Raw genomic sequence first — 18,554 nt, forward strand, 5'->3', positions numbered from 1 at the left:
CTCTACCCTGGAACTGGCTCCCAATCAGTGCACAGCAAGCTTCCTTATCCCTGATTGTAGGTGTAGACTATTCCCCTGTCTGGAGCTGTTGACTCCTTTAACTAGTCTACTATGGATGGACAAATAGCTTCCAATTCTACCTCCCCACTTTAGGACCATGATGGGGAAAACAATGTAATTGTACTTTTAAAACTCAGGAAGATGCAAAATTGTAGGTATGGGGCCAAATTTGGCTTATGTAGGGTATTTTGTTGGCCAAAACCTAAGTCTTTAAAACTCTTCTGTATTAGTGATGTTTAAAAGGCAGAAGATTCAATTTAAAAATCCAGATTTCTAGCTCCTCTTGAAAAAAAAGTAACATCTGGACATACCAGCCTGTGTTCCCACGTAATCATCGGCTGGAGCCAAGTGCAGTGAGGGGACCGGGTGAGGCGTGCCCGCTCCGTGTTATCAGTGTTGGTACTGGCGGTCTAGTCCTGCTAGCATTTCAAGGCTGGTGGCGTCCTAAAGGCAGCGTGGCCTCGATTAAGGACCAAATGAGGTAAAGAACAGAAGCTACTATTCATTTGTTTAGGAAACATTTATTAAGCTCTCAGTGACATGAAAGACAGCGTGCTGCCTCACAGCACATTAGGATCTGAGACCAGCGAAGGCAGGCCGGAACCCTGAGTGGCGCTGACCCAGGCCCCGCCTTCAGAGGTGGCAGAGGGCCTCGTGAAGAGGCAGCTCCCCCACCCGTCCCTGGTGCGGGACTCTGCAAGGCCTTCCTGACTAAAAGACAGGTGCAAGAGTTTGATAAGCAGCACCCACTCTGGGCTCCATTCTGGGGGCAAGCAGGAAAAAAGGGTCAAAGTGGAGGCGGTGCTGGGGGAGTGGTGCGTCTGGCCCACAGATGGCTGTGGTGAACTACGAAACACTGATTCGGCCTTTCATTCAGAAACCACCTGTGAGCCTCCTGCTTTATTCCAATTCCACTACATGCTGCTTGAGAATGCCTCTCTTCTGGAGAGGAATGCAGGAATGATGCTCCCCGACGTCCAGGGCCCATCTGAACAGGGGCCCTTGTTAAAAGTGCCTGTTGTGGCCATTCTCACACCCCCACAGGCGCTGCCCCCACTCAGCACTGGTGGCTGCCAGGGCCTATCAATGGGCCTTGTGTCCATCCAGCCCCAGCAGACACTGGCAGGCTGAGGGCTCCCTCCTGCCATCACGGAGAGCCAATTCCCCCAGACAAAGGCTTTTCATGGGGCAGATCTTTACATCTTAAAGTGTAAAGACGCCCATCTTCTAGCAGGGTGGATTGTGTCCTTGCAGGTTTCAAAGCTGGAGTCCTGGGTCCTCCATGACCTCAGGGGGGATGCTGTCCTAGGTCCCCCATCTCATTCTTGAATTTCATCCTTTTAAAATGATCTTGAGAGCTTTAAGCTCATCCTGGTTGAGGGGATTCAGGTTAAAACCCTTCAGCTCTGGTTTGCCTAAAGGGAGAAAACAATCCATCAGCTAGTTGGGCCTCCTGTTGTCCAACTCCTGCTGGCCCTGGAGTCAGGCCCAGGAAAGGGGCTTATGCTGCATTCATGTTGCCAAACACTTGGCCTTGAGGTCTGACAGGGAAGGGCCTCAAATTCTGCAATGCATTGGACGAGGCACAGGAGTCACCAAGAACCTGACTCTGCTGCCCAGAAACCTCCAGATTTCTGCCAGACCTGTGACCAATCTGGAGGGGTTAGGTTTACCCAGAAATTTAGCTCTGGCCTTAACCACCTGACTGAGGCCCTCTGAGTGCCCTGAGTCAGAGCTATCCTGCTTCTTATACCATGCCTAGGATTTCCTGTGAGATAGCCCAGGCTGTTCCTTGTGACTGGAAAAGGACTCCTGACAGGAATAAGACCCCACGACCTTCCTTGTTCATTCCATCTCTGGGTGGCTACAACCACCGTCCCTGCCCACAGATTCAGCACCGCTCGCTTGCTGCCCAGGCCTTTGCCCGCCTGGGAGAGGCTTCCACCCTGCTCTGCAAAGTCCATGCTGACAGTCCTCTCTCTTCCTAGTTTCCATTTCCCGCCAGGCCAATACCTTGGGCCTCAAAGAGGCGGTTGACCTTCACTTTAAGTTGTTTGCGGAGTTTCTCTATTTCTTTATCCAGATGGTCTTGATCTGAAAAAAACGAGGTAGGCAGAGGATGAGGTTATACCACAGACAGACCCACCCAAAGGGAGAAGCCATCCGCTTCTCCCCCCACTCCTTGAGATCAAGGGCTCCTGGCATTCGGGAAGAAGGGGACTTGAGAGACCAACTGAGGAAGGAAGTAAAGCCTACAGAAGGGATGCGATCTGCCCAAGATGGTCGAGTAAGCTCAGGACAGGACTGAGCACTCGCCTCTCCGTTCACTGACCTATTTTCATATGCAAAGTACCTTGGGCTGCTCAGTGCGTGGGGAAGGCAATATGGGACTTTAGGTCACCCTCCCACGATGAAATCACAGAAAATTCAAACATCAAACCAGAGTGAAGAAGATGGTTAGGAAAAGCATGGCTAAGGAGTTTTACAAACCTAACTCCATCAATGCGAGGGGTTTTTAGGTAACAGGACTGTGGTAACACGTGACCTAAACAATCAATGGATAGGCCCGATGCTCGGGCTTAACCTAATTAACCCTGGTGAACAGAAACGGTTATCTTTGCCAAGACTGTTCATACCTTAGGGCACACTGCATTGTAAGAAGTAGACGCCACAATGTTTGGTGACACCACTGCCTAATGTCACCAAACGACCACCTGCTGGTTTGTCTTCCCCACAGATTTTCATTCTTTCCGGTGGGGAGAAGGCCTGGGCAGCGGTTCTAGTGCTCCTGGTAAATGAGCGACGCTAGGCCCTCAGGGGCTTGGTTAGCTTGGGAGGACCCGGAGAACCAGCGACAATCATGTCCCAGAACCCCTCGAGGTATGGTGACAAGGCCGTATCTGTGGACCAAAACAGCTGAGGACCAGATCCTGAACCCAGGCAAGCAACCCCCTCTGAAAGCTTAGCCTGAATGAACTGTGGCCACCACCCAAGTGCAATGACGACTCTTAATTTTATAACCATAGTATCACTGTACATTTTTCAAAAGCGCAGTCAGAAACTTCTTTAAGCTGTTCTAGTCTCCTTTGCTAAAATTTTACTTCAACAGCGCTAGGGAGACTCTGCCTTCAGGGAAGGGCGACCTTGCTGGTCCTCTTGGTCTATACATTTTCCAAGGGTCGGGAGAGAAAAAACTATGCATAATCTTTCCTTTTCCCAGGCAAGGACCCATTTGCAGCTTGACTTTCTGCTGTTATGCTCCTACAAAGAGCCTCCAGGGTCGTGGCTATGAAGATCTGAGTACATGCTGAGTGCCCAGGCTGCAGCAGACCCCGGAGGCTCACTCTCCCCAGACCTCCATTTTCAATGCAGTCTCTACTACAGGGGACCTGAAAAATAAAGAGCTCACTCTGCCAGGCTCCCTTGAAGCTACGGGTGGCCACATGACTTAGTTCTGGCCAATGAGATGTCCGAAGTCTCTAAGGAGGACAGCCTTACTTTGAAACAGAAAGCAAGGCCATACATGGAGCAGGCCCTCTGCCTTTCCTACAGCCTGGCATGAGGACACGAGGCCTGCAATGACCACACCGCCACCACGAGAATACGTGAGGGTCACCTTGCTGTGAGCAGCAGTGCCAGTCCTGGACTGCCTGCCTCTGGACAACAACTGAGGAGAAAAACAGAACCAGGTTTCCTGAAGCCTCGGTTTGTTGGGTCTTCTGTATTTGTGGCACAAACTGTTTCTCACTGGTAAACAAGCACTAGGCTAAGTACATATACTGTTTTATCCCACCTTCCCAAGTGTGCTACAGAGATGCGTCCTCCCCTTTAGAGATGAGAAGTAGCTCAGAGTGGCAGAGCAGGGACTCAAACCCACACCTACCTGAACCCTGTAACACAGCTGCCTCTCCTCAAATGGCCCAAAGCCTGACTCTCACTCAGTTCTGGGTTACGATTGGCGCTGGTGGGGGAGATGTGTCCCTGACTCATCCCCAGAAGGCCTTACCTTTCTCAATCATCTCCTTCGTCTGAGGGTGAGGCATCCTGATGAACATGTTCCCGAAGCAAACCATCACATCTTCTGAAAGGGCAAATGGTCACTCTTTCAACAAATATTTTGGAGCACCTACTCCCTTGACAGGCATTGTCTGAGATGCTGACAACACAGTAGAACGAGACAAAGTTTCTGCCCTCACAGAGCTTATGTTACGGTGGAGGAGAAAGAATAAATAAGCAAAGATAGGACCTGTCAGACCCTGATAAGTCTAAGTACTCCACAGAAAAATAAAGCAGGGTAAGACGATGGGGAATGTCAGAGTAGGGGACGAACTTGTCATTGGTATTAGGTGGTCTGAGAAGACCTCAATGATCATGTGACATCTGGGCAGAGACTTGAAGAAAGTGGGTGTGAGCCCTGCAGACATCTGGGGAAAGAGTGAGCAAGGCAGAGGAAACAGTAACAGCAAGACCAGGGTGAATGGAGTCGATGAGCGAGGGAGAACAGGAGAGGAGAGGATGTTGGAGAGTTCTAGGCGGTCTTACAGGACTCCGCCTTTTACTCTGGTGAGATGAGAAGCAATGAGCAGGTTTTAGGCTTTCTGGTGCACTTTAAACACTGGGCCTGGCCTCTGCCCATCTTTCCAGCCACATCACACGCTGCCCCCCCCCCCCCCCCCCGCTTACTTTGTCTTACCCACCTGTCTTCATCTGAAAAGCCCTCAACCCCTCCTCCAACACCCACCTCATGTCCAATTCCTTCCTCAGCTTTCTCACAATTTCCAATTATGTATTTATGCTGTTTTATCTGTAAGGGCACAAGGGCAGGAACTGCACTGTGTCCGTAACCCCCACCCAGCACCTTCCTAGTGCCATCAGTGAGCCAGCAACTAACCCCCATCATGGAGATGAGCCGCTGAAACCCTGAGCCACAGTCCGTGTCAGACCTGCAACACTCTCTCCCTCATCTCCACAGGCTGTGTCACACACGTGGGGCTTCCTGACTTGTCTTTGTTACAGATAAGTTGAAAGCCTTAGAAGGAAGATAGAACAGGCCTCCAGAGCCCAGTGATGAAATCCTGACTTACCGGAGAGGCTGAGATCCTTCTGCAGAGCCCTCAGGCCCTCCCGGTTCTGATTCCTTTTGGTGTCCAGATCCACAATCTGCAAAGCACAGGGGTAGGAGGGAACTCAGCTCCCTCTTGCCCCAAACCATTACCTTCCAACAGACCAGAGGCTTTTAAAACTCAACAGACACAAGGCATTATCCCTGGGTTTCTTCCAATGTCATGCCCAAAACACACTGATGTGCAAATGTACTTCTCCTATTCAGTTTCCAGGTCCTTAAAGACAATACTCCGTGTAGGTGCTGTCCCCACAGAGAAGGTGCTGGGGAAAAGTTCGCTGACTAAATGGGTAACTTATTATTCACTGGAGTGCTAGTTCTCAAGCTGCAGAGCATTTCAGAATCACCATGGCAGTAGAAACCGCTCCCTGGACAAGTCCCTTCAGCTGATGCTGACCTAGTATCAGGAGAAGGCCAACAATCCTGGACTGCAATAGCAGGGGTGGGGGCACTGAAACAGTGCTAACAACACAAAAGCGACTAAGGAAGTGAGGAGACGCTACGGTATCCTTCTGGAGAGCCCTGGCTCTGGAGCCACGATACCCAGGTTTGAATCCTGTTGCCCGCCACGAGCTGTGTAATTTCACCTTCGGAGAAATGGAGATATGAATAGCACTTAGCTCATAGGTTATTGAGCCAGGAACTAAATGAGTTCGCATAGTCCTTGACACACAGTAAGTACTCGGCAAATTTTAATCGCTTCTTTATTATTATCATCCAGCACACCCTGATGCAGTGTTTCATTTAATGGGCACTTATTCATCCAAGTCTTCCCCTTCTCAGTAAACACCCGACCAGTCATCCAATTATTCTAACTGGAGACGAGTCATGAATCACTCTTCACTCCTCCCACTCCCTCACCCCCATATGTAACCACATCAAGGCCTACTAAAGCCCCAAAATATACCTCTGACCCATTCGCTTGTCTCCATCACCACCAGCTAGAGCCAAACCCATCTCTTGCCTGAACCTTGGCAGTGGCTCCTCACAGACCACCCCCCATGCCCCCCCTATATTTTGTGCTCCACACACCAGCCAGAGAAACTCTTTTAAAGCCTAAACCCAATTACATCATCCTCCCTCCCCCCATCATGTCCCTTCAAACCCTCAACGCTTAAATTAGCACAAGACCCAAGACCCAGACTTCCAGGTCAGGTCTACAAGGCCCTCCACGACCAAGGCCCCACTTCTCCAGCGTCCCCACCTGCCCAATCACAAGACCACTCTTTTCTCTTTCTCTTGTCCGAAAGCCTTGGCCAAGGCAGAGCACCCACAGTCAGTGGGGCGAGGCAGCAGGAACTGCCCTTTGAAAAAGATGTTCAGGTAAACCTACGAAAGAGGTAACGGCTCGGGATCCCGAGGGCACGGCGAGGGACGGAGAAAGGATGGGCACAGGGAATCTCTGGCACAGAGCAGGCGCCCACTTAACACGTGCTAATAAATGCGTGAAGCGAGGCGCCGTCACAGGCGTCTGGTCCACCTTACCTTACCGCAGCCCCACGTCTGTAGTCACAGCCGTGAGCCCACCAGCCCAGGTCAGCCCACTGCGAGCCCCCGCTGGAGCCGGATTCCGCGCCCAGCGCGCGGCCTTACGGCGCTCGCCGCCAGGCCCCAACCGCCGAACCCCAGCCCCAGCGCCTCGGACCGGCCTCCTACCTGTCGCTTGTCCGCCAGCACCTCCTCGGCGAGCTCTTCCACCTCCACCAGGTACCGAAGCACCCGTTCCGCCTCGGGTGACAGCATGCCCACCACCTCCGACTCCACTCCACTTGGCTCGGCTGCGACACAGCTCAAATTCCGTTCGGGCTCCGCTTCGGCTGCGCATGCGCACGCGCAAGCGCCGCCCGGGCAGGCCTTCCGGCGGGCATGCGCAATTAAAAGAACTGTGACGCGCAGGCTCCAACACTCGAGAGAGAGGCGGGCCTAGCTTTGGGGGCGGGACTGGAACGCCCCCTGCAGGCCCAGAGCGCCTAGCGTGCAGCGCTGCCTTTGAACCCACCTGCCTGTCTTTCTCTATTTGTTGAGCACCTACTAGGCGCCAGGCAGTTTTAGGTGCTGAGGGCGCAGCAGTGAACAAAACACAGTCTCTGTCCTCATGCAACGTCATCCTAGTGGGAAACACCGACAATTCATGACAAAAGATATAATTACATACTATGGTGTTTGGGAGTAATAAAATCATTCTTCCCCTGTTTCAGGAACACTAAGAAGGAAGAAGGTCCATGTGTCAGAGTGGCTTATATTTAATCTCTGACACCTTCAGTTTCCAATTTATAAAAATGGGAGTGAATAAAATTCTCCCTCATTGTGTCTCTGCCGGATCAGAAGGAGGTAGGCATCATTTTAAAAATTCAGCTTTCACCAGTATTCATCAAGCCCCTGTCTTAGGCCCAATGTTCAGAGTAGTTGACCTAGACCCAGGGAAGGGGCTGGAAAACCATGTGCAGTGAACAATGAAGTGCCAGCTCAGAAAAGAAGTTCTGTAAGTGTTAGAAAGCAAATCGGTGTGGGCCATAGGTTTGGAAGGATGTCCAAGAAAAGGCAGGCAGGTGGAACATGGCTGCCACTCAGAACTAGAAGGTTCCCTAGAGATCTTCATGCCTGAACCCCTCATTGTACAGCTGAGAAAAACTGAGGCCCAGAGAGGAGTGAGGACCTTACACAGCCAACAGCCGACCTAGGATTCTGACCTCCTGCCTCCCTGATTCCAGCTTTTTATTCTCTCCTTTGGCCCCTGGTAACCAAACCCCTTAATGTCCGTTGCCTCACTTGAATTTCACAATTTTTTGTACAGATAGGTTATTACTGCCCATTTCATAGCTGCAAAGTGAGGCCAGGAGAAGCACAATGCCCTGTCACACAGAAAATCAGGAACAAATGTGTGTCTAGAAGCATTCTGGTCTCCATACCACAACTGTCTTTGGATCCTGGGGGAAAAAACTCCCCCCACCCCAGATTGTGGCCCCAGAAGCCCCACCTCCTCTTTGCCTGGCCTTTGGCTTCCTTCAAGTGCCAGAGGCACGGCTAATTTTCCCTGCAGCTGCCCTGCGTGGGGAAAGAAGATTCATTAAGGATTCCTCACTGAGGGTGAATTTGTCGCCAAACCCAAGATGTTTTGTGTAAACACCTTCTGGTTCAGAAACGTAGGCACAGGCCCTATAAAGGAAAGAGGAACATTTGCCAAAGGAGAAACAGGACTTACCAGGCATCCCTGGGGCCTAGACCCCAGGACTGGGTCTCCTCCCAAAGGAGGACTGGGCCCAAAGAGGGCTGGACCAGGCTAACCCTTGACCCCTGCCAGATGAGCCTGGATGGGGAGGGGTTAAAGTGGGCTCCCAAACTGACTGTGACTGGCCCTTAGAGAGCACCCCTGGGGAGAGAAGTCATATGTTTCATTTATATCCAAAACCGTCATTCCACAAATATTTATTGACTGCCCTGATCCCGTTATAAGGATTCCACCATGGGCAAAAAACAGACATGGTCTTTGCCCTCAGGAAGCTTCCAGTCTGACAGGAGAGACAAGCAATAAACACACGAACAAGTAAATATATCATATATCAGGTGGTGATAAACGCCATGGAGAACAACAGAGCAGGATGGTGGGGAAAAAAATTATAGAGGGGCTATATGAAATAATGTGGTCAGGGGGCTTCTCTGAGGCAGTTGCATTGGAGCAGAAATGTGGAATAGGTGAGGGGTGAGCCATGTGAATATCTGGGGGGAAAATGTTCCAGGCAGAGGGAATAGCAAATGCAAAGGCCCTGAGGTGAGGCTTTATTTAGTAAACTGGAAGAATAACGAGGCCAGTGTAGGTAGAACAGGATGAGCAAGGGGAAGAAAGTAGGAGGTGGGGTCAGAAAGGTGAAGGAGGCATGGAACAAAGAGTTCTACAGAAGGGGCTGTGGGTGCCCGGCCCAGATGGGCAAAGCCCTTCCTGGAGGTCACCCGCAGACACTGCGGCACATGTCCGCACCCCCACTGCGGAGTGGGGGGAATGCCGGTGAGTTACGGCCCAGAGACGTGACCCTTAACCAAGAAGAGAGGAGTTAGTGACTGAGTACCCCCAGCTTCTCTGCCCCTCTGTGGGACACCCAAGAGGAGGCTGCCACAATCATCCAAGTAGGAGAGGATGGTCACTGCACTGGGAAATAGCGGGGGGTGGGCAGGCAATGGTGAGGGATATCATGGCCTTTGCGCTCCCTCCTCCATTAGCCTGCATTAATTTTCTCCTGCACCTTTGTCACTGCCACATACCCCCTACTTATCAGCCTGGTGTCACCTCCTCCCAAGGGTCAGGAGTCTCCTCTAGGAGCACACAGCTTCCTGGGCTTCTCCCATCTCTGCACTCAAATACTACCTTTTTCTCCGGTCATCTCCCTCCCCAGCTGTAAGCTCCAGGGTGGAGACTGTATCTGTCTTGCTCACCGCTGTGAATCCCGAACTGAGAATGGTGCCTGGCACACAGTGGGTGCTCAGCCAATGTTTACGGAATGAATGAGTAGACTCAACACAAAGCAGAACTTTGTCAAATCCAAAGTGTTCGAGGATGAGCAGAGCTAACCCGAGGGTAACTAGTTCCGATCCCAGAAGCCTGGACTGCCCCAAGCTGAGGATATTGCAGAGGATAGATCCCTCTGCAGCCTGGGGTGGAGGTTCAGGAGTGGGCAGGTGATCCCCAACCAGAGAAACCCTGCCTGGTCACACCGGGCATGCCCCTAATCTTTAGCCCAGGCAAAAGGGACATGGCTGCTGGGACTTCGGTGTTTGGAGGCTGGAGCCAACAAGAGCAAAGCTACACCCGTTCCCCTGGGGTCCCCCTTTATTGTGCACCCCCTTTGGGTATGTGCCCAGTGAGCAGCACCCACTTCTCCCCTTAGGGGGGACTGCCCTCAGGCTGCTGGAGCCTCCTGGGGTGACTTACCTTCCCCTTAAGCTATGACCCATCATTGTAGAGATATGAAAGCCCACCTTCCTCACCTGGGATGATCGTGGGGGTACGGATGGGTAACTCCGAGGTATAATTTGCACTCCACAGTCCCCCCGTGGGATCAGGCTGAAGTTGCCATCCACGTGACATCTGCCGGGCCTGCTCGGCTTCCCCTCCTTCCCTGCCCTGCCCTCCCCACTCCCTATGGTCAAAACTCTCCAATACTCCCATCTCACTCAGTAAAAGCCTCCTCACCAAGACCCACAAGACCCTGCCTGCGCTGCCCTGCCTCTCTGAGGCATTTCCTACCTCTCTCCACTGTTTCCCTCTGCCCTACTATCTGCGTGCCCTACTATCTTCTCAGCAAGACCTACCCCAACCACTCCACTGTATTTAAAAATGCAGACCCTGCCCCTCCCTGTCCACTGATGAACTTCCTCTTCTCTACTTTTTTCTCCTTTTTTTTCCTAGCATTTGTCCCTTTCCAGGGTGTTATATAATTAACTTCCTTATATTTGTTGTTCATCTCCCTCTGCTAGAAAGGAAGTTTCACAAGAGGAGGAATCTTTGTCTCATTTGTTAATGACGTATCCCAAATGCCCAGAACAGTACCTGGCCCCCAGTCAGTGGCGAATAGACATTTTTGAATGAATGAATGAATGAATGAACAAATGAGGAAAAGAGCCAGGACTCTAACCGAGGCAGATTCTCTCTGAGGCCAGGCTCTTAACCCCTCTACTGCAGGTGGGGGATGGGAGTGGCAGATCCCGCCAGGGCTTGTTGGCTAAGGTAAGGGGATCGGGTTTTGCTCACGGATCAGTGAGAAGCTGCTGGAAGGTTCTGAGTAAGTATGGGACATGATTGGGTGTATTTTGTGAAAGCCTTCTCTGGCGGTGGGGATAGGATGGGCTAAAAGGGAGGAGGGTTACAGTCCAGGGAGTGGGCGTTAGGAATGGGAGGGTGGTGATGAGGGCTTGGAGAGGCAACAGGGCTGTGGCTACCCTGGGACTGGGAGCAGCAAGAAGTCTGCTCCATATCCCAATTCTCCAGGCAGCCTGGGTGGTTGCCCCATGGGCTCTGGCCCCTGAGTAGTCCGGGCCGGGCCTCCCAGCTGCTGACAACATGCCCGTCCCCCAGATGGACTGTTTGCTCTCCCGGGTGGTCCCCAGCTCCTCCCTCCGCTTCCTTTGCGCCCTTGTGGGCTTGGCAGGAGGTGGGGAGGCCTCCACTCCTTCTCCTCTCCTGACACAGAGAATAATCCTTATATTCATACGATCCTCCTCCTCCGTGCCCTCACTTCATCCTCCCACATCCCCCAGTAACACAGAAACCTGATTCCCATAGGGCAGATGAAGATATTGAGGCCCAGAAAGGGGATGAGACCTTCCTGAGGTCATGAAGCCAGATGGGGACACCAGGTGGGGACCCGTCTTCCTACTCCCCTCGCCTCGATTTCATCAGGCAACAGATGGTCCCATGGCTTGACTTGAAAAATCTTAAGTGACCTCAAAGAGAATGCAAGCCCAGAACATTCCAGGCCTCCCTGAGCTGGCTGTGACAACTATCTTTAATACTAAATCTATTCATTTTAAATCCCAGAAATAGATTCTTCTTATAGACAATGAAAACATTACCGAGAGGACTGAAGTTCCTTTTTGGCACCCCTTCCCCCATCTCAGCTCCCTTTAGAGTCCCAGTTTGAGTGTCTTTTCAGAATTGTGATATCCGTTTAAAGACATACTCAGGAACCCAGAGAAAATATCGAAGACCACTGTGTGTGTGGCAGGGAAGGAAGGTGGATGGAAAGCACTGCTCGCGAGTATTTCACTCTGTAGCCCGTTTACTCTCGGACATTTTTGATTCGTATATTTAGATCACTGTCGTATTTTCTGACAGCTGCACTATTTCCTAGAGTGTATGAGCACCATTTGTTTCTCTAGCTTTCTAAATGAAATTTGACATTTATTTTTTTAGGCACTAAAGTACAGAGGTGCTCTCTACTGTGTTTGATATGTGTCCTTAAATATTTGAGACTTATTTTGTTTGTTTAAGTTTATTTATTTATTTGCATTCTCTGCACCCAATGTGGGGCTCGAACTCATGACCTTAAGATCAAGGGTTGCACACTCTTCTGGGCACCTGGCTCTGCTGGTTAAGCATCCGGCTCTTGATTCTGGCTCAGGTGGTGATCTCATGGTTCGAGCCCTGCATTGGGCTCTGCGCTGACAGTGCAGAGCCTGCTTGGGATTCTCGCTCTCTCCTTCTCTCTCTGCCTCTCTCCTGCTCTCTCTCTCTCAAAAATAAATAAATAAACTTTTTAAAAAAGAAAAAAAAAAAGAGCTGCACACTTCCGATTGAGCCAGCCAGGCACCTCAAATATTTGAGGTTCTTACAAAGTGCGAGTAGTTGTTTTGTGTGTTTATGTATTTTTAAAAAATCTTAATGAGGTCATCACACACACAGAGATGGGCACAAATCATAAGTGGACAACAGTTCAAGAAATTTCCAAAACTGAACACACCTATATAACCAGATCAAGCAACAGAACTGGGAGATCCCCTCCAAGGCCTCCCCACCGCCCCCACTTGAACACCCTCCTTCTCACCTCTCTGCCTTTGCTCAGGCCCTGCCCTTTGCCTGGAATATCCTTTGCTTTCCTTCACCACTTGTTAAGGGCTTACTCTTCCCCGAAGGTCTCTCCTCCTAGAAGACACCCTCCTCCCACACGCCTGATTCACCAGAAAGTTTGCTCTCCCCCAGGTCTGCCAGAGGGAATTTGGTCCTTCTTTTCTTCTGACATCAACCACTTTCCTGTTTTGGGCTGCTTATTTTTTGCCACTGTTTTGGCTTTCTCACTAGCCATGGAGCCCACTGGGGCTAGGGGTTCCATGGACTTCCCATCAGGTGCCTGGGACCCCCAGGAGAGGTCTACTGAATGAGTGTGTCCATGACCTAATCATATGTTGGAGGAAATTAAGGGTCCTGTCCATCTCTGTCTCTGTTTCTCTCCCCTCTCCTCTCCTTTACCAACCAGAATCTTTCAGGAGATGCTCATTCCACTGGAAATAGGGTGGAACATGGAGTCAAGACTTCCCCTGTCTTGGGTGGAGATGAGAGGCTCAACTCATCTGTAAAATAGGTCTTGCCACTCACTCAGTCACTCAAGGCAATAGTTATTGAGTGCCTACCCTGTACCAGGCCCTGGGGACCCACTGGTAAAATAGGACAGGTCTAGTCCTGAGTCTGGTGAGCTTTCAGTCACAAGGATAAGATTGACATTCATGCATATACCGTTTCTAACTGCAATAAGGCTCATATGAAAAGCTCAGAGTCCAATAAGATAATACAGAGGGGTGCCTTAACCTAAATCAGGGAGTAGAAGTTAAAGAAGCTTTCTATAAAGAGTGACATTTGACCCAAGATCTAAGGCTGGGTAAAAATAAACCAAGCAAAAGGAAAGACTACGGGTGAAGGTGAGGTAGAGAAATTGTTCCAATGGTGTTGTGGCAGGAAGGAACCTGGAAGAGGCCAGTGTGGCTGGAGCCCAAGGAGAAGGGGAGAGAGAGATAAGGAATGAAGTTGAACTGGGTAAGCAGGAGCTAGGTCATAATGGAGGGCCTGGTGGGCAAGGTGACATTGAAAAGTGGATTAATTCACTCCGTAAGTAATTATTGGACACCTTCCATTCGCCTGGAGGTGCCTCTGCCAGGGAACAAGGCAGACAAGGTCCTTGTTCCCATAGAGCTCACAGTCCGGGGGCAGATAATAACATTAAACAGAGGAGGAATGTCTTATCTTTATAGAGGCCCTACTGTGTGCCAGGAAAAATCTCGTTTGATCCTTACTACCACACATCACGAAGTAGGATACTCATTTTACTGAAGAGGAAACAGGCTTAGCAAGGCGGAGTGATTTCCTCATATGCAAGGAGTCTTGAGGATGTATTGCAGTCCATTTTCAAAGCCCCCTGACAGCACTTTTACTCAATGCCAGTATGTGAAGGATAAACTGCCGTATTCTCTGTAGAAGCCTCTATCTAAATTATAAACACACAGACCATTCCGTCAGCAAGTGGATTTATTCTACAGATATCCAAAATAATGCGTCCACAAAATTATTCATTAATGGATTATTACAACAGGCTGGGGACAACCTAACTGCCCGTTATTTAGGGGCTTGGAGAAGTAGATTGTGGTACATCCATGCAATGGGGTGCTGTGATGCCATGAAAAGGAACAAGGGCCCTGAAATATGCACCGATAACACACACACACACACACACACACACACACACACACACACACACACAAAATTATGTTTGTTTAAAGGACTTTCAGATTCTATAGGGAAGAAAGTGACAGCAAAACAGGAAAAACATTCCAGGATTGTTAAATCGAAAGTGACTTCCTTGTTTTACAAATGAGGAAACTGAGCCCAGAGAAGAGAACTCCAGGATTGTTGAATCCAAAGTGACTTCCTCGGTTTACAGGTGAGGAAACTGAGGCCCAGAGAAGAGAAGTGAGGTAACTTGCTCAAGGTCACCTAAGCAGGCAACTGGCAGACTCAGGACTGGCTGTCGCCTGAATTAGAGACCTGTGCCCTTTCATGTCACAGCTGGCTCGGGATCACTACACATCTGTGTGCCAAGTTCCACTAAGTGCAGAAGACACAGTGGTGAACAATGTAGGCATGACTGCTGCCTCCACAGATCTTATATCCTAGACCAGAAACAAGCACATATTATAACATCATGTAGTGATACATGCTTCGGATGAAAAATAAGGCAGGTAAGGGGATGGAGTGTCAGGGGAAAATTACTAGGAAAACCCCTCTGAAGAGGCAACATTTTAAAGAAGAGAAAGATGGAGGCCTGTGAATTCCTGGGGGAGTTGCAGGAGTAAAGCCAGGCAGGACGGATTAGGTTGGCATGGTAAGAGAATAGCAGAATCAGTGGCTGGAACAGAACAAGGGAGGGAAAGACAGAAGGAGGTGAGGTCAGAGAGGAGAACAGGAGAGAGATTATAGTCAGGGTTGAGGACTTTGGCTCAAAGTGAGGAAGGAAATATTCAGAAGGTTTTGAGCAGACATGAAACCTGATCAGATTTCTTTTTCAAAAAGGCCCCTCTGGCTAAGGGTGGAGATTGAACATTAGGAGCAAAAGAGGGGCTGCGGGGAGCCCAGGGAGGAGGCTGGTGTGATCCAGTTGTCCAGGAGAGAGGTGACAAAGCCATGGCCTGGGGCAGTGGATAGGGAGCAGAGATTGGTCTCCCCATCTGTGCACTGAAGGAGTTGGATGACATGGTCCCTTAGGGCCCTTCTAGTCCTGGCGTTTCGTAATTTGGTGAATTAGCTCAGCATACACCAAGTAGGTGCAGCCAAGCCCATGTTTTCCTTTTCTCACAATCTCTAGATTTTTCCTTTTGGATTCTGAGTCTGGACAGAGCCCAGTGATCTGAGGCTCAGCACGGGGACTCCTGCCCACCCCCATCACTGCCAGCCTCACTCCGGTCCCCACCTCCCATTGACAGATGGGTGGGCAGCAGGAAGCAGCTGGGCCTCGAAGCCTGCAGGGCCCCGGGGGAGGGAATTATCTGAGAGTTCATAACCCCTCTCTGCCTTCCAGATCTTGAGTTAAAAGCCCCAAATGTCACATCCCCAAGGGGCAAGGGCATGAGGGTGCCAGGAGAGGGGCAGGACAAGGGGCATGACAGCGCTTCTCTGTCCTCTGCTGCCCACATGGGGGTGGGGCCCTGGGGTGCTGAGAACTCCAGCTTTGGGAGCAGGAAGCCATTAGAGGCTGGAACTGGTGGCCCTCAGGCCGTGTCTGACCCACTGACCTATTTACTTGGCCTGAAAAGTGTTTGAGCAAAAATGGAGCCAACATTTAAAAATCAAGAGATTTTACAATAAAATCCAGATTTCTGGTTTCTCTTGAGTAATTAGAAAATCTGACCATGCTCACCGCCTATTCCCATATGACAACATTCAGCAATCGCTGAGTAGCAGCTGTCCTCATTATTATTTTATTTTATTAATAGGTAAATACACTCACATGATTCCAAAAAAATTATAAATGGGCATATAATGAAATCTCCCTCTCCCATCCTGTTCCCCTTCTGCCTTCTTTAGTAATCTCATGTTCTTATATAGACTTCCAAAGTTTCTTTATGCATATACAACAAATAGATTATTCTCCTCATTTTCACTCAGCTTCACCCCCGTTCTGTCCCTTGCATGTCCCCATGGAGACCTTTCTGTATTAGGAGATGGAAAGCTTCATTGCCTCCCTTACGGCCACATGTCATTCTGTTGTCAGAAAGTCCATGATTTATTTAACCAGTCCCTGACTTATGGGCATTTGGGTCATTCCCAATATTTGCTGCTATAAACAATGCGGTGCCAATTATCTTGTGCATAGTTTACACAAGAAAAACAGGAATATTACTAGAAGCTGCTCCAATCAGAGGGTGCAGTAGGCACGGACTGAGTTTTGAGCTAATCAGAAAAATGTGATAAGGACTGTTCCCCAAGAGTGATTCTTCAGATTCCCACCAAAGCCCAGAGACCATGACCTAGGGACCTAAGGAAAGGCTCCCAGATTTGCTTCTGCCCCTTGCTAGATGTGGGACTTCTCTCTGGGTCTCAGTGTCCCCATCTGTAAAATGAAGGAGGGGCTTGGGGAGCTGGATCAGATCTCAGGGCCTGTCCGGTTCTAAACAGCTGTGGTCCACATTCTCCTTCTGCACTAGCCACATCCAGCCTCTCCTCAGCCCTTGTATGAGCCTCAGTCCCACTGCAGAGCCTTTGCTCAAGCTGTTCTGTGCCACACCTGCCCCCCGCCACACACACTGACACACCCCTTCCACTAAAACACCATTCCCCTACTCCCTTATTAGTCCTAGTATGAATCCCTGATCTTTGATTTCAGACCACTCAGAACACGCCAGTCCAAACCATTCAGGTCAGGGTCCCCTCTAAGTACCATTGGTAGGTGGGTCACCCCCACCCGGCCCACACTTCAGACATCCCATCAGATCCTTCTTCTGTCACCTCTCCAGTGGCCTGAACTAGCGTTCTTGAATGCCAACTCTGCTACTCCCTAACTAATGGCCTTGGGCAAGTGACAGCACCTCCAAGGGTCCCAGTTTCCTCATGCAAAAAAAAGGGGGCGCAGTTTGAGGGCAACTTATAGTCATAACCATAACTTCTTAGCACAACTCCTGATACACAGAATGGATTGATAATTCTGTAGGCCACCGCCCTTGTGTGAATCAGTTATCTGGTTTATAAATTACAGAGAACAACAGAACTTACTTCATAGAGTTGATCACTCACTCATTCCTTCAATGATGTTTATCAAATACCTATTGGGTGCCAGGGACAGCACTGGGCACTCAGCAGTTTGTCGGTGAAAAAAATAGATGAATTGTCTCAACTCTCAGGGAGCTGTCAGGAAATTCCAAACAGGCAAACATAAAAGGATAAATCGGACTAACACGTCATGGAAGTTCATAACAGGGGAGCATCAGGGAGATTTCTCTGAGGGATAAGGAGCATGGCACAACTGGGTGGGAGATCCGGGAGGGCTTCCTGTGGAAGGCATCACCCTAAGCTAATAATTAGCATTAATTCTCCTCACCACAGTTCCAGGAGGAAAACACTGGTTGCCCTTCCCCATTTTGCGTTTTTTCCCCCCTCAAGCTAAGAGAAATTGAGTGACTTGCCCAAGGTCGTAGAGTCAGGAAGAGGTGAGTAGGTTTCAAACCCAGGTTCCCTGGCTCTAGGGCCTCAGACATAAAAGTATATCTTCTACTGCCTGTTTGAACAGGTTGATATGAGGATGTAGAAAGGCATGGGAGGCACAGAGCTGCCTCCGTTGTGGTGGGGCCCAGAGGTCAGAACCTAACTGTCAAGCCCCATCCAGATACCCATGAGAAGGTAGAGATCCAGACACACACAGAACCGGCCCAGGGCCGTTACGGGGTCCAAGGTCAGAGCTTCGCTCTGCCCAGGGCTCCGTGCACTCCATGAGTCTCCCTGCCTAGGGCTGTAAACAGAGAAAAAAGGAAAAGATATTGTTCCTGCCTAAATCACATTGGGATTCAGACTCCCCTCCAGCCCAACCCACAAAAACTCCCACTAGTCTACACATGCCTGTGGATAGAGACTACTAGCTTTGAATCCAGCCTGGAAAACTCCTTTAATCCCTAACTCTTCCTTTTCTGTTTTCAGCTTTGGGCCACAGCTGGCACTCCAACCTCCTGAGCATTGCTGGGACCAAAACAGTCCCTGGACACAAAAGGGCTGCTGGGTTGCAGGACTGCAGATGGCTGCTCCTTGCTGACCCAGGGCAGCTGTTTGCCCTTCATCTTCCCTTCCCAGCTACTCCGAGGCAGGGTGGTCCTCAACCCTCCCTCCCACCTTGGGAGATAGCAAAGCCTA

At 50.1% G+C, this 18,554-nt stretch overlaps 1 protein-coding gene across 1 annotated transcript; it reads right to left on the bottom strand.

The window, feature by feature from the left end:
- Positions 1 to 565: 565 nt before the first annotated feature.
- On the bottom strand, positions 566 to 7,025 carry PDRG1 (p53 and DNA damage regulated 1). The gene is made up of 5 exons (XM_058685254.1): positions 6,839 to 7,025; positions 5,145 to 5,220; positions 4,067 to 4,141; positions 2,074 to 2,154; positions 566 to 1,475 (listed from the first exon to the last, which is right to left on the bottom strand). Exons 1-5 carry the CDS (start codon positions 6,923 to 6,925, stop codon positions 1,393 to 1,395), a joined length of 402 nt encoding a protein of 133 aa, XP_058541237.1. The 5' UTR covers positions 6,926 to 7,025; the 3' UTR covers positions 566 to 1,392.
- Between the last annotated feature and the right edge of the window lie 11,529 nt (positions 7,026 to 18,554).

This window comes from Neofelis nebulosa, chromosome 9, assembly GCF_028018385.1.
Source record: "Neofelis nebulosa isolate mNeoNeb1 chromosome 9, mNeoNeb1.pri, whole genome shotgun sequence".
In the NCBI taxonomy this organism is placed as follows: domain Eukaryota; kingdom Metazoa; phylum Chordata; class Mammalia; order Carnivora; family Felidae; genus Neofelis; species Neofelis nebulosa.

Bases quoted from the DNA above. Each gene is read 5' to 3' on its own strand.
- PDRG1 (XM_058685254.1), bottom strand. From the start codon at position 6,925: ATGCTGTCACCCGAGGCGGAACGGGTGCTTCGGTACCTGGTGGAGGTG. The intron at 5,221-6,838 runs GTAGGAGGCCGG...TGTGCTTTGCAG, and splicing joins TGCTGGCGGACAAGCGACAG to ATTGTGGATCTGGACACCAA. The intron at 2,155-4,066 runs GTAAGGCCTTCT...CGTTTTTTTCAG, and splicing joins GAAGGAGATGATTGAGAAAG to ATCAAGACCATCTGGATAAA.